The 15,533-nt window shown below is 38.8% G+C and overlaps 1 protein-coding gene across 6 annotated transcripts in view; it reads left to right on the forward strand.

The window, feature by feature from the left end:
• rut (rutabaga) overlaps nucleotides 1-15,533 on the forward strand; it is a 382,895-nt gene that overhangs the window by 282,312 nt on the left and 85,050 nt on the right. For all 6 annotated transcript variants that reach the window (XM_067783457.1, XM_067783459.1, XM_067783461.1 and 3 more), the window contains exons 3-5: nucleotides 1,524-1,954; nucleotides 4,061-4,240; nucleotides 12,701-12,874. In XM_067783457.1, the coding sequence (XP_067639558.1) occupies nucleotides 1,754-1,954; nucleotides 4,061-4,240; nucleotides 12,701-12,874 (555 nt within the window). In that variant the 5' untranslated portion in view covers nucleotides 1,524-1,753. The remainder of the gene's footprint in view (nucleotides 1-1,523; nucleotides 1,955-4,060; nucleotides 4,241-12,700; nucleotides 12,875-15,533) is intronic.

Here is a 15,533-nt window from a genome sequence, read left to right on the forward strand (position 1 = left end):
GCAAGCGACCGGAAGTAGTTAGTTGCTTTAACTGTGTGCAATAGAATCGCTCTGGCCATTTCCAGTTAAATGGCGGTTAGAAGCTTTCCCCACTAACGTGGACTTCTATACACGGCTCCACCCGCCTGACTATCAATCTTATAACTTTAAACGAGCAATTCTTGTTTGTTTGTATAGCCGAACGATCTCGAGAACGGCTGAACCGATTTAAATGAAATTTGGCACAGAGATAATGTATCACGTTCTAATACTTTCAACCTAGGTGTTGCCACTCAGAATGTTTCACAAGGTTGCCACATATTCGAAATTAAAAAAATTGCATGAGTTATGCCGATATGGGTATCAAACGAAAGGTATTTCACTCCGCATTACAATAGGGACATTTTTGAGTAGGATTGCCATTTAGGGTTGCCACCTTTTCGAAATTAAAAATAATTGCACTAGATATGCCGATATGGGCATCAAACGAAAGGTATTTCACTCCGCAAAACAATAGGGCTATTTTTGAGTAGGTTTGTCATTTAGGGTTGCCAACTTTTCGAAATAAAAAAAAAAATGCATGAGATATGCCGATATGGGTATCAAACGAAAGGTATTTCACTCCGCATTGGAATAGGGACATTTTTGAGCAGGGTTGCCATTTCGGGTTGCCACCTATTCGAAATTAAAAAAATTGCATAAGATATGCCGATACCGATATCAAACGAAAGGTATTTCACTCCGCATTACAATAGAGGCATTTTTGGTTAGGGTTGCCATTTAGGGTTGCCACCTATTCGAAGTCAACAAAAATTGCTTGAGATATGCCGATATGGGTATAAAACGAAAGGTATGTCACTCCGCATTACAATAGAGGCATTTTTGAGTAGGGTTACCATTTAGGGTTGGGGTAGTTAGACGAAATAGTACTCTGCTTAGTCATATTCTATTAAAGCTGTAAAGCAGAACGTTAAAGTTGAAAATCTTCGTAAAAAATCTTACACATGATTCGACTTAATTTTCAATAATTTTCTTTTAAATGAATAATTGCAATTTCTCACAGATTACTCTTAGAAAGATGTCTCAGCACAACGAAAATTTGCCGAGCAAAGCCCGGTGGCCCAGGTACTATATATATTGATGCTACTGCAGCTCCAGAGCTTATGCTGCTTTCTTCAAGGCTACATATTACACTTGAAATACACTACGGTGATCCAACACGGTCTACTTATTTCTGGATCGCCACAGTAAACAGCAGACCTGACCCATTTCGTTAATTTAAATAAATTAAATTAAATACGTATTTAACGAATTTATTTCATACGATGTATAGATACATACATATATTACCACATTATATTTTCTAAATTGACTGGCTATCAGAAGAGTCCCTTAATAGGCAAATTGGACCAGCGGAAAACAGCAAATAAGTGCAAAGAGCAAAATTTATATTTATTTACGTAAATAAACTCCGCAATATGCATGATTACGTACTTAACACCTTGATTAACTCTTTTTATTTACTTTGAAATTTTTCTTTGTAGTGGTTCAGCAACTTACAAAAAAAAAAAAAATAAACGAATTCGAGCTGCAGTATAAGGAAACTTTTAGTGACGCTGTAAGCCCACTTAAGAAGTAGTGCGTCGTACTTGCTTTCATATAGTGGATAAGAATTAAGTGTTTGCAAGGTATCTTCACACTTTATCTGCCATTGTTGCCATAATTTATTTGTCCCCCGCGCCTGCTACCTGCTAGGCGGCTGGGCAATGCAAACATGGATCATGCGGTGAAAGCGACACGTGGCCGTCCATGGAATACGCTGCGCTTCGAAAATGATGAATTGGAATGCCTTTATCAACGTTATACGCTCAAATTGCAACGCTTCTCAGTGTTGGGCGTCGTCGCGTTGGTGGTCGTATTGTGCGGTGTCATGGCGGCGCTGTCATTAGTCTACAATAATGCGCCCACATTTCATGTAAGTTCAAGAAAATAATTATAAAGTATAAGTAGTAAAGAATAAAATGAGAGACGGTTAAGGACAAAATAAACTATGCAATAAAAACACCAAAAAAGTTTTTGAAATATTAAATACTTTGATTTGTTTTAGGTACAAGGCCTCAAAGTACTAATGAAAAAATAATGTTTTGAAAACGAATATACTTTAGTTTCGATAATTAGAAGGGAATAAGCCAATGTGATGGTTTCAAATAGTTAATACAAAATTTGTCGATTTTCAAAAAACCTTGGGGAGGGGAAGAGAAAGAGGGACCGGTAGAGGGTGCGGGAGGGGGAAAGAGAGAAGGGCTTGTAGTAGGAAAGGGATATTGACAGCGACAGGTAAATAGAGAGTGATATGGACAGAGAGACAAAGTTTGAGTGGCAAAGAGAGAGCAACAAGAAGGGAGAGGAGAAAACTTTAGAAGGTAAAACTAGGGACAGAGATATAAATTAGATGGCAGTGGCAGAGGTTGTGATACAGAGAGAGAGAGAAAAACAAGGAGGGAGGTTAGGGAAAACTTAACAAGTAGAGTGTATAGTATTAATTAAAAAAAGAAGAGGGGCAAATCGGTTTTATCATATCGAGAGGAGAAAGGAAATAGGGATTGATAAAGAGTGTGTGAGGGGAACAGGGAGAAGAACAGGTAATAGGAAAGGGATATTAAGGCGTTAGATTAATAAAGAGTGACATGGGCAGTGATAGGCAATGTTTGAGAAAGAAGGAGAGAGCAACAAGAAAGGAGAGGAGAAAAATTTAAATGGTAGAGTTAGAGACATGGATATAGATTAGATATAGGTTATAGATTAGATAGAGATTAGAACAAAGCTAAGAAAAGGAAGAGTAACAAAGATAAAGAAACGCGAAGATAAAAGGAATGCGTGAGGAGGTGGGAAAAAAGAAAAAGGAGAGAGAAATATCAGAGTGAGTGATTAAGGTATTATTCCCCTAGCAAAACAAATTTATAGGTCCCGGTCGATTGTGGGAATATTTCAATTTAGATCAACTCAAATTGTAGAAAGTCAAAAAGTTCATACCAAATTAGCTCTGTATGCAGGTCTATATAAGTAAATGTGATATTCTATCTAGTCTTGCTCGATAAACTATGAGCTCAGCGTTATCCTACTTTTTCACTTACCAGGTTATGTTAGGGCTTCACAGAGATTCCACCTTCTCATGGATCTAGAGGGTGGGAGGGCGGAATGGCCTAGAAGGTCGCATGTGGTCATAACAAATCGTTCCCGAGATGGTTGGGCTTGGTACCGGAATGTACCGGATCTGCATCCGGCAAAGGATAATCAAGTCGATAACACTCCCCAAGGCCTTCGGGGAGCGTCCTTATCGCTACAATAACAACAACAACAATAACAGAGATTTCACATCTTTCTCATTATTGTCTATTGTCAATGCCCCTAAATTAGTGCAGAGGAGTCCGAATCGACAGCGACGCAAGGGAATGAAAGGTGAAGAGCAAAGAAAAGAAAAAAGGGGAAGAGGAGATGAGAAATCAAAACTAGGAGAACGGTTAAGTATAAAGAGAGAGAGAGAGAGAGTTGAGAATGGAATTGAAGAAAAATTATAGAAGGGGGCAGATAACGGAAAGCAAATGCGGCAGGAATGAAAAGCAAGGGTGAGAGGAATAGGAATGGAACGTAAGAAGAATGAAAAGGTGGACGTATGGTGGGCAGGAAGAGAGTGGGTTCCGGAAAACAAGAAGCTCGAGGAATAGAAACTTGTGAGGTACAGGGAAAAGGATGGGGAGTGGAAGCCTATTAAATTAAAACTAGGCTCAGAGAGTGGAAGAAAAACAAAAAAAAAAAAAGAAAGGGCAGGAAATCGGGAGACTAGAGGAGGTAGCAAAGGTAGAGTTAAAGGACGAAAGCGAGGAGAAGAGGAAGACGATAGGAGAGAACGGAGAAAAGACCGAAGATTAGTGAAAATTTAAAGTTATAAAAGATTAAAAAGTGAATCGGAAGAAAGAAAAGAAAACAAAGAGAAGAACGCCAAGCTTATATATTATTTTAAGACTAAAATACGACATATTTATAATTTGTCTAAACTTCGTTATTATCTTATCACTCGCAGAATATATTCAACTCCATTGTGTGCCTGCTATTCGCAATTGTCCTAATTCTACTGCAATGTCGTGTCATCAGGGACCATCATTTGCCAATTCTTTGCTATGGCATATTATTCTGCGCTTCAGCTATTTGCATTGTTTCAATGCCAACGTTAGGCAGTATTTTTCCTGTAGACACAAAAGAGGTAAGAAAATTACGAATAATTTAAGAAAGTTTACTTATAATAGTGAAATAAAAATTTTTATTCATTAAACACTTATTCATAAGTCGGTATATATTAGTATATATGCACATTAACCTGGGCTGATTTGTATGGACGAAAGTTAACCGATATCGCGCCTGCGAAAAAAATGGCGAAAGGGCCAATTTTTCGACCAAAACACTCCCCAAAATTCAAAAAATATTTTTTTTTTTTTTTCAAAAAACTGTTATCGCCAACGTTTCTACAATAGTTTTTGAAAAAAAAAAAATTTATATATTCCTTGGGTGGGATTGTTTTGGTCGAAAAATTTACCCTTTCGCCATTTTTTCGCGGGCTCGAATTTTATTTTTTTGGGTATGCGTAGTGGAACTTTTTTATCCTATCAATTTTAATCCCATCAAAAAATTGATGGCGCGATATCGGTTAATAAATCGACCCAGTCTAATGCACATACATGCTTTCTGTTTAGTATATTCCAGTTTTATATAATAGCGAGATTCTTTTAAATTCTTTTTCATAACTTTCCAATTTTTTCATTTTACAGAAACAGTCTGAGGTAATAAAAACAATTTATATATTTATTTATCTATGCGTTCTTATGAACTTTGAGCAGTTAAACGCTTCAGCTTAAATGTACTTGCTGGGCTTACTTAGTTCCGTGTAGATCAAACTTGTTCTCGTTATTAACTATCAATATTCGAAAAGCTGCTCCATATTATTCAATAAATTCATAAAATCCATATCAGTTATCGATAAAATGTACATAACACTCTCATTTAGTGTTCGAATATACTTACTTACTTAATTGGCGCTTGTGTTCGAATATAATTCGCTTAAATTATGATTGAAGTCAGTAAAACATATAAGAGTTTTTCTTCCACATTCACACCTGGGATACCAATATTTAGATCACGGACTACTGCGTTCCTATAGATATATATACATTTTATTTTTAAATAATATACTTGAAAATAAAGGAATAAAGAGGGGAGATCAAGGACGAGCTTTTTTCCGATTCGCGTAGTGATACTGCTTTATTATTCCTACAATTTGGCGAGGCAGGCAGAAATACCCTCGAAATGTTTGCCACACCAACGCCTAAGAGTGACCCCGTTTACAAAACATTTTCTACAGTATTAGTAGTTTATACGGAACAGTAAAATAATGGGATAGAGCTCCCATTGTTGCACAGCTCGGCCGCTGGGCAGAATTCCACAATATCTCGATTGTGGTTTCGGAAACTCCCAACCTCAGCAAGGTGTACCAGAATTTTATTGAATTGCCATACGAGATACGTTTATTTTTTCAAAAACGTCCTGTCTCACAATTTTTTTGAAAAACGCCCTTTTTCTTGTTGTTGTAGCAGTGATTTTCCCCATCCAATAAGTGCGATTACTCAAAATTGTGATCAGTATCCTCTAACAATAGTCCGAGGAAACTTCCAGTTTCAACAGAGATGGAGCAGAGAGAAAGGAGTTTTAGAGGCGTCAGTTGGACATTGCAATTGTAAAGATGGTTGCTGTCATGTTGGCACACCTTACAAGCAGGACATACATTATGTATATTCCGGATATCTAAGAGTCCTTTTACTGTATCTAGATGGAATTTGAGGCAGAGTGACGCACGTCTCGCTGTGAAGGTTGTCTTTAAGAGCATTGCTCGCCGGAAATTCCTAGCCTTTTGGAAGATATCACTGAGGTCCTCTTTGTGATTATCTTCTACATTCGTCGGAATTCTCAGGTGTCGTATTTCCTCATAGTGATTGCAGAGACGACTTCTGGCAGGCGGGGCGTCTCCAGCCATGTTTCGCGGTATTCAACAGAAACTGTTTGTTCAGCATTTCATTTGTGTCCCTAATAAGAATACAACCCGTAGCAGATTTGAAACAGGTATTTTGACAGGCCTGTAGATTATTCCTCATAACAATGCCCTTACTCACAAATTGTTACAAAAACGTACTATCCTAACATTAGTTCATTAGTTTTCAGAAAATTATGAAACTAAAAAGCTCACGGGCTGGTACGGGCGTTTTTTGTCGAATGATTTTATGGTGTTGGGGAAAGCATCACAATATCGCCAGTCTACTCAGAGTTCAGCGCATTCCGTCCATTTTCGCCACTGGAGATTGTTGCACTTCCCTAAATTCTCTTTACACCTTGTTTTAAATCTGATTTCGTTACATTGTATATCGCAATAATCCGTTGAGTAGGAAGACCTTCTTACTACACCACAAGATGAAGATTGGAAGCATTGTAAATACTCCAAGAAAAAAATAATGGTTTATCACAGTTAATAACTGCATACAACTCTACATCGATCGTTCGAAGATGTACTCGGTTTTGGTGGATAGAATCTATTGGTATGCTTTAGGTGATATTAGGTTAGGTTTGGTGATAGCTACCCTGATAGGGGAAGCTCACTTGGACAACATGAAGGGCCGTTGTGATACCACATACAATAAAATAACGGTGACGTAGATATAGCTACTTAGAGAATCGTTGTGTAGCAACAATGAAGTTCGGAATGATACTGATCTCAACCTTAGATAAATCCTCGGGAGATCCAAGTGAGTCGCGACCGAAGTACTTTCGCCTAGTTCTGGCAAAATCTGGACAATCAAGCATGAAGTGATTTAATGATTCCACCTCATCATCTCCTTACATCTGCAGCAGGATGGAGTTTCAAGTATATTAAGGCGTACCGCATGGATACCCATGGGACAGTGCGTCTAAACACCAATGACCATTGATAGATGAGACTTTGTGAACCTATTTACTTCGGCAGACCTCCTGCCATCCACTTTTGGCCAGAAAAATCTTGCTACCCTGCACGAGGTGGTGTCCGCCCAACGTTTGCTGAGCTGACTCCAGGCCCAGCTATGGTGGAGCAAACCACAGGTGACCAGCGGAATCCCGAAGTCCCTACAGCCATTTTCATCCGGTTCAGTTGTACCGATGCGGGCTGAGAGAACCCCTTGACAGTTGCCCGGGATATCACTATGGCCCGGGACCCAGATAATCTTAATTATAAAATAACTGTATGCAATCGCAAGCGAGGTCAGCCACTCCCAGACCACCCTCGATCGCAATGTAGTTGAACTTAAGGCCTTGATAGCCGCTTGGCTATTAAGGTAGATGTCGAATTCCATAACCGTAGCAGCACTGGATAGCATTTCATCCACTACATCCTTAATCGCAACAACTTCTGCTTAGAATACACTGCAGTGATCTGCCAACTTAAACTTGCGGCTTACATTTAGCTCTTGGCAAAAGACCCCCTACCACCCTCTCCGCCCAACTTCGACCCATCCGTGAACAAGTTAACCGGTACCCTGCCCCAGATGAACCTTTTTACCCGCTCCTCTCTCGGGGGAGTGACTGGGATGAAGGTTTTATAGGTAGCAGTTATCGGCATAATATCGTCCGTCCTGCCCGGGATAGAGTCGAACATAGTAAAAAGGCTAAAGTGTCCGAAGTCAGAAAGCCCACAGCCCATATCAAGAAGCGTGACCAACAACCGGGCCGCGGACGCCTTTCCGCAATATCTACTGGATGCATGTTCAGCATGACATTCAGTGCCAAGAATGCCACTGATACCGATCAGCGCCGTCCGTTGCACTGACACTAACCGTGTCCACTGCTTTCCACCAGACCAGCACCCCATAGAGCAGTGCACTACTCCTAGAAAGAGTCCCCATCTCTTTCCGATAGCCCCCTGCAGCAGTACAACGCATCTGCTTCCTTCCCAGCCCTATCTTCCGCATTGGGTCTTCAGTACAGATTCTTGTCCAATTCCCAAATATTTAACCCTATCGGAAAGTATCAACGCGTACCAATCGAGGGAGTTCTGAAATCGGGCATCTTATATCTGCTTGTAAAAAGAACAAATTCCGATTTTCCCACAATCCACATGATTCAGCCCACCTAGCCACAGTATCCAGGTAGCCCTAGAGAACATCGCGCAGGGTGCCTAGAAATTTTCCTCTGACTAGGATAGCCTGGTCATCTGCATAGACAACCATCCTACAGCCATTGGCTTATTATATTGCAATAGATTTAAAGCAGAAATCCTTTGAAATCAAAAGGTATGAAAATCATTCCATAAACGAAACATTCGAGAAACAAAACACGCCGTAGCTGCGTCAAATACTAGTTCAAGGTTGGTAGGAGGATTTAAACACCGTTGAGCTATGTTTGTCGACACTTCAGAGATTTATATATTTCAAGGTGTCCAGTCATAAAGAAATAAATGGTTTTGAATGCTTAGCGTAAGGAAAAGTAGAAATCGGTAGGCATGCTCTTAGCAGTAGCGAAAATTAAAATTCGAAATTTTTACTTGGCACAACAAAGCTTAAGCTTAAGTGACTTTTATGAGCAGAATACCCAGTCTCCGACGAAAAAAGTTAAAAACCACTAGAAAAGCTCGAGGCTTTTTGACGTAGTATGTTAATTGTGGCAATATTTCTACCTATAACTATTTCTATATTATAAATTGTATGCAATATTGGCATCCCTAATTATATTGTATTCATGTTGCTATTGACGGATGAGCTAGATTTTAGCACGAGTAGTAACTAAATTTGGTATTATAAATTAAATATCTCTTTCTCGCATATCAGGCAATATTTGTAGCATTGTTAGTTTTTTCTGAGCTTACAACCTGACGAAGATAAATGAACTACCCTGCAAAAATTGTTGGATTACGTGTTCCATTTTCTTCATGTTGGAGTACTCTAACAATACTCCTTTGCAATGCGTTTGCGGACCACCATCAGCCGATCATAGCTCGTTTTTTAACGACAGTGATCACGACACGATTACGATCGAACAGAGTTGCCAAAAGTAAAATATTGCATGCAAACAACTAATAATAAAATTTTACTCTGATAAAATGCAACAGCGCACTGTTTTTATGTATATGTAGCGGAACGGTTTCTGCAACTTACCAAATGTTCGGATGCCAAATCAATCAATTGTTACTGTATTTGATTGTATATATTTAGTTATAAAAAAGATCACAGCTAGGTTAAATTATGCAAATACTTATTTGCATTTAGCTGGGGAAAAGCAGCTTTTTAAAGTGATGTCCGTCTCTGATGAATGTTCTCCGAAAAGAGGGCGAGAGAACGCAGTTACGGTACCGAACAGTGATTTTAATTTTCAGTGTCAAGGGCACGGCGAATTAAATCAGCTGTTGAGGTATTACATTGAATTAGACCATTAGGCTGACATCACATGCGCAATTGTAGAACGAAAGTACATACACAATATACATACTATCGTATGTATAGAGAAATATTAGTTTCTTTATTCATGCAAATGCTAAGTAACATAAGAATATTCGTAGTATAAAATATAAAAGTTGTATTGCCCCTCTTCATTTACTTTCATTTTAAAGTAAATTCTCTTCGATAATTCTTTCCGACACAATTCCTCTTTAGTACTTTGGCATATGATCCTCTGTGGGTGCTCCATGGAGTACTACAGTGAAAGTATTTTGGAAAGTACTCTCACGTATGTACTCTATGGAATACTCACAAACAAAGCGAGAGTGGGATCACCTACTCCTCTCCTAGGACATCACAATGTTAATTGGAGCACATTTTTTGTATGAATAGAGATTAGATTTGGAGCAGTCCTATACTCCCAAAGGAGTATTCCTTACATTATTTATAGAGTACTCGCGTTTTTTGAAGGGTACATACATATCTGCCATTTGCGTTAGTAAAGCACCATGGCGGATACGTAACTTTTCCATACGAGTACCGGAGAGATATTTTTCATAGTAACCGCAATTTTTCTAAATATTGCTTAGCATTTTCACAGTGAAAATGCTAAGCAATATTTAGAAAAATTGCGGTTACTACGAAAAAAACCTCTCCGGTACTCGTATGGAAAAGTTACGTATCCGCAACGATTTTAAAAGTCTGAGCACACAAATTATAGTGTAATATGCCATATGCTCTAAGGTAACGCCTGTGATAGATGAACGTCATGCCTCCAGTGTTTTATATGTGCCCACGATCCGAGGACCTAACATCGACTCAGAACATGATCTCGTAGGAGCCAAAATACGCGCCCGCCGCTGCACGGCTAAAAGTAATTTAAAAAAAAAACACAACCAAAGCTAGACGTCGAAAAGCTTCAATTGCACAAACTTTCACCACAAAATTCGCTGCTCTCCTAAATGAAGACAGCGATGCCGTTCCCGAGATGGTCGGGCTAGCACCTTCATGGTGCTATGGTACCGGAGCGTACCGGATTTGTATCCGGCAAAGGACCATCACATCGATAACACTCCCCAAAGCCTTGGGGGAGCAACCTTATCGCTACAACAACAACAACAACAAGACAGCGATGCACCGCAATTGATGATGATGGAATTAATGCTGCCGCCGACGATTGGAGTGTAAGTTTTCTTTGCCTAGTCCTCAAAGAAAGACGCTCTTGCAAACTACGCCTACTAACGCGGAGTCAGTCTTCTTAATATCGCGTATGTATAAGGTCCGGTCAAGTGTATTGTGTGAAAGGCTGAATCCCATCCTGAGTCGGCTGCTTGTACCTTACCAGTGCGGCTGCAAACCTGGCAAATCTACCATCGACCAGATTTTCACAATTCGCCAAATCTTTCAAAAAATCCGCGAAAAAACTATTGACACACATCATCCCTACGCCGATTTTATAGCCGTTTTCGACAGCACGAAAAGGTACTCCCTACATCGCGCTAGGTCTGAATTTGATTTCTACCCAAAACTACGGCTGTGCAAAATGATGTTGAGCAGCACCATCAGGTAAGTTAGAATTGGGAGGACCTCTCCGAGCCGTTCGAAACTAAACGCGATTTCAGACAGGGTGACCCTCTATCGTGCGATTTCTTTAATTTCATGCTGGAGAAAATTATACTAGCTGCAGAGCTTAACCGCTCTGGAAGAATACTCTATAAAGGCATACAATTACTGGCGTATGCTGATTATATTGATATCATCGATCTGAACACCAGCGTTGTAAGCTCGGCTTACTCCAAACTAAAAACAAAGCGAAAAAGATGGGTTTGATGGTGAATTAGGACAAAAAGAAGTATCAGCTGTCATCGAGCAAAGATTCAGCACTTTTGCTTCTTTGCAACCACGCTTTTCTTGGAAGCCATAATTCCTAACTAGTAAAAGATCTCGGTTATTTGGGAACCAGCATTAACACAAACAACAACATCAGCTCTGAAATCCAGCTAGGAATTATTCTTGCCAATAAATACTTCTTTGAACTAGGTAGGCAATTGAAATGTAAAGTCCTCTTTCGGCACGAAAATCACGTTCTACAAGTCACTTATCCTAGCCGTCTTGCTATATGGTGCTGAAGCATGGACCATGACAACATCAGATGAATCGGATTTGGGAGTGCTCGAGATAAGAGTTCTTCGAAAGATTTACGGATCCCTACGCGTAAGCGACGGCGAGTGCCGAGGAAGATTTAGTGATGAGCTGCAAGATTCAGTGAATTAAAACGCAGAGGCTAGGCTGGCTAGGCCATGTTGTGCGAATCAAAGATGACGCTCCAGCTAAGATAGTATTTTTATTGGAACCCGCCTATGGAAGTAGAGGAACAGGGCGGCCCCCAATCCGCAGTATCGGAAATTTTTGTGAAGAGCGTATTTTCTGTACTGTACGTGGAGCTTAGCATTCTCAAATATTAAACATAAGTGCCGCGATATAAATTCTTTACTTATTTGAATATCTCTTTTGCTATATGAAATTTTTCCTCACCTCAATTGCCGCTGAAGAATTGTCTGTAGGCATTGTTTGTTTTACGATAACTGATGTCAGTAGAAATGCCAAGTAACATCATTTCCTTATCCACTTAATATTCTCCTTCCTTGGACGCCACTGGGGGAATATAATCGAAATGCATATATTCGTATCCGCTGTGCCATGCCTATGCGCCTACATAGAAAACGAAAAGTTCATTATTAAATCATTACAAATTAGTCGACCTCCTGACTTATGAGTTAGAGTTTGAAGATGTTCACTAAGTTTTTTGCTTCAACAAACTAATCTCTTATTATTTGAAACTGGAATATGATTGTCTGACGGACACAAATTAAAGAATTTAAACACTCGTTACTTGATATCTGAAAACATTTCCCTACCTAATATTTATGCATCACTTCAAAGGTTCTACATAAGTCATTCTAGATTGGGTTAAGGTTCGCTTTCTGTATTGGCTGGTAGTAATTGTTTGTAGTCATATCTTTTGCTTCATCACTTTTTTGCTCACTTCCAAAGCATTTCTCTCTATGGAGCAGAAATTTTATTATCTCTCCCCGCCTGTTCGTCAATTTAGATGTTTAAAGATATGTAAATGTTAAAACCATTACTAATCAATTTATTTGTTCTGAATATATTTTAATTACATAGTATTACAACTTCAAAATAAATTTTTATTTCAGGTGATGGCGGAGGGTGTGTGGCAGATTGTGTTTGTTGTCTTTTTGGCTTATGCAATGATGCCACTGCAAATTTGGGAAGCAGTATGTTTTGGTATTATTTTGCCCTCAGTGCATATTAGTCTAACGGTGTATAAAATTATAACGGACTCATTTCGCTACTTGGAGTATAATCAGGTAAATAAAATACTGATCTGATTTTGAAAGTATTAAACATAGTATGACTGTAAACTAACAATATTGTCGTGAGATGCATAACTTTTTCAACCCATCTAAAAGTAAAGACTTCACGAGAAACTTCCTCAGATAATGCCATATCGAGAAATTTGATTAAAAAACACCCTATCTCAGAATTCGGTTCTAGAAACGCCCTGTCTCAGACATTTTCTCATAATCGTAATAGAAACGTAACAGAATAAAAATATTTTCAAGAAATGCGGAAATAATGCGAATCAGAACAATTTCTGAAGCATGGACGTTAGGTTGAACATAGAACTCACATATACTGATTTCGTCCATAGTGCTACTTGGTTGACAACCAAAACCCCAATTATGTTATGTTAAACTGGCCGGTCAATAAAGACCTTACATAGACTGAATGTGTCCATAGTGTTGCCAGAATTTGTTTGACGACCAAACGGCACAGCCCCAATCAGGTGCCAAGACATATGTTATAGTGTAATATTAGAAATGAAAAAGTTTGCATTCAGTGTATTGCCATTTAAGCGGCACCAGATAGAATTGACTTCTTTATTAAAAAGTTGTTTCTTTTATACAAAATTTCTATAAGCTAAAATACCTACTTACACTAATACTTACAAACTAAATGTATTACATACATATACCTTCAGTTCAGAATTTGCAACGCAAGCACAAATAAATCATGTTAATAATTTGTATACAGGTAAAGGCTTGTGGCGAGCATTTGATTCGCTTGAAACAGTAACACACCAAGGTTCAAGTTACCAGACGGTGCACGGCGTAGTTAGCGTGGCGTGTAGAAAAGATATCTGTGTACAAATGAATAAATATGTCAATGAATCTCAGGCCGTACCAAAGCGATCCAAAATATATGTATGTACAAATGTATTAATATGTATGTAAGAGTCAATGCATTTTAAGACATTCCAAAACGGGTCGAAATATATGTTTGTACAAATGAATGAATAACATAATGAGTGAATGCTACAATAGAATAACTCCGTCCTCTTGGCAAATACCAGCAGTTTTCTAGCTTAAGTGCTGCATCGAGATCTGGCAACTCTGCCACCCCTAATATTTGGAGCCTTGACCTGTCGAGCGCACGACACTAACACAGAACGTGCTCAACCGTTTCTTCCTGCAGCTCACACTTCCTGCACTTGCTGTTACTGACGAAGCCTAACTTATAAGCATGTGACGCCAGAAGTCAGTGTCCACACCTTTCCTGCTTGATATTTCATATGCGACTCTTGTCTCCTTTTGATTTATCCCAATTTGATTTGGACAGCTTCCGTCGATTCAGCGAGTGTTGCATACTCCTTTGCCAAACCATCTGCCTTTTTGTTACTACTATCACTGTATGACTGATAACTAAGTACAGATATTTGGTTCGGCAGAAGCAAAGTATCTCCAATGCTGCTTTGCATTCCTGGATATTTCTTGATGAAGAAATGTGTGAGATTATTGGCTTGGCGCAACTGCAGCCTGAGCATGCTTCCTCCAGAATTTCTGATGATTTATCCACGCCCACAATTTCCGCCTGAAAGACACTGCTGTGATCTGGCAGCCTGTAGGAACTACTTATTTCTGGATTGAAATTCAGAAATCAAAATTCAGAAGTCAAATACCAGAAGTCAAAATTCAGAAATCAAGAATCAGAATTTAAATTCAATGTTTAGGCAAAATTTAAACTTGTTTTGCTCTCTGATTACTTTTTGAATTTTGACTTAAGAAATGTAACTTCTGAATTTTGTTTTCAGCCATCTGGTAACTTCCTGGAACACAGCAATGTCGATGGAAGGCGTTATGTCCAATCGAATTATGGATGTATTATATATAATAGCATAAAATTGAGTGAAGCCCGAACAAATAATTCTATCGAAGGGTGGCATAACGTCATTCGAGGTGCGTTTGGGACACACCCTAACATATTTAATTTCATAAATAAAATAAAAAACGAACAGGCAATAACAGAAATAAAATTGCAGCATTTTTCAGCTCTAAGCTAGTCATATCAAAAAAGCAGGGAAAGAATATAAAGACATCGACCAGCGTTTGCTTAATATTGTAAATTCATTTGTTGTTGTTGTTGTTGTGTTAACGATAAAGACAGTCCCCGAAGGCTTTGAGGAGTGTTATCGATGTTGATGATCCTTTGTCGGATATAGGTTGGTACGTTCCGGTAACAAATCATCATTAAGGTACTAGCCCTACCATCTATGGAACAATTAATATGACCACATTAAACATTCTAGGCCCTCCCACCCCCGGTTCCATGAGGAACTTTGGGTCGCCAGAGCCTCGACTGCTAAATATGTATTTGATGCATTCATATTTGTAACAGGATTCCCTTCTCGTAGGTAAGGTTGACAATTTCGTTGCGAAAGCTTTGGAGCTATAAAGCTGTGTATTGCTCTTATCAACCGCTTGAGTGCCTGTAAATCCATTTGAAAAAGATAAACGCGAAAACGATTTAATTAATTACATGCATGCCATTGCACACAATTTAAAATTTTAGATTGCACTACTTTTTCTTTATATGTACCAAATACCTTCCAAATAAATAAATGGGAGAAATTTAATGTTTTTTCTGTCCTCTGATTACTTTTTCTATTTTGACTTCCGAATTTTCCCT

This window comes from Eurosta solidaginis, chromosome 4 (genome assembly GCF_040869045.1).
Source record: "Eurosta solidaginis isolate ZX-2024a chromosome 4, ASM4086904v1, whole genome shotgun sequence".
In the NCBI taxonomy this organism is placed as follows: domain Eukaryota; kingdom Metazoa; phylum Arthropoda; class Insecta; order Diptera; family Tephritidae; genus Eurosta; species Eurosta solidaginis.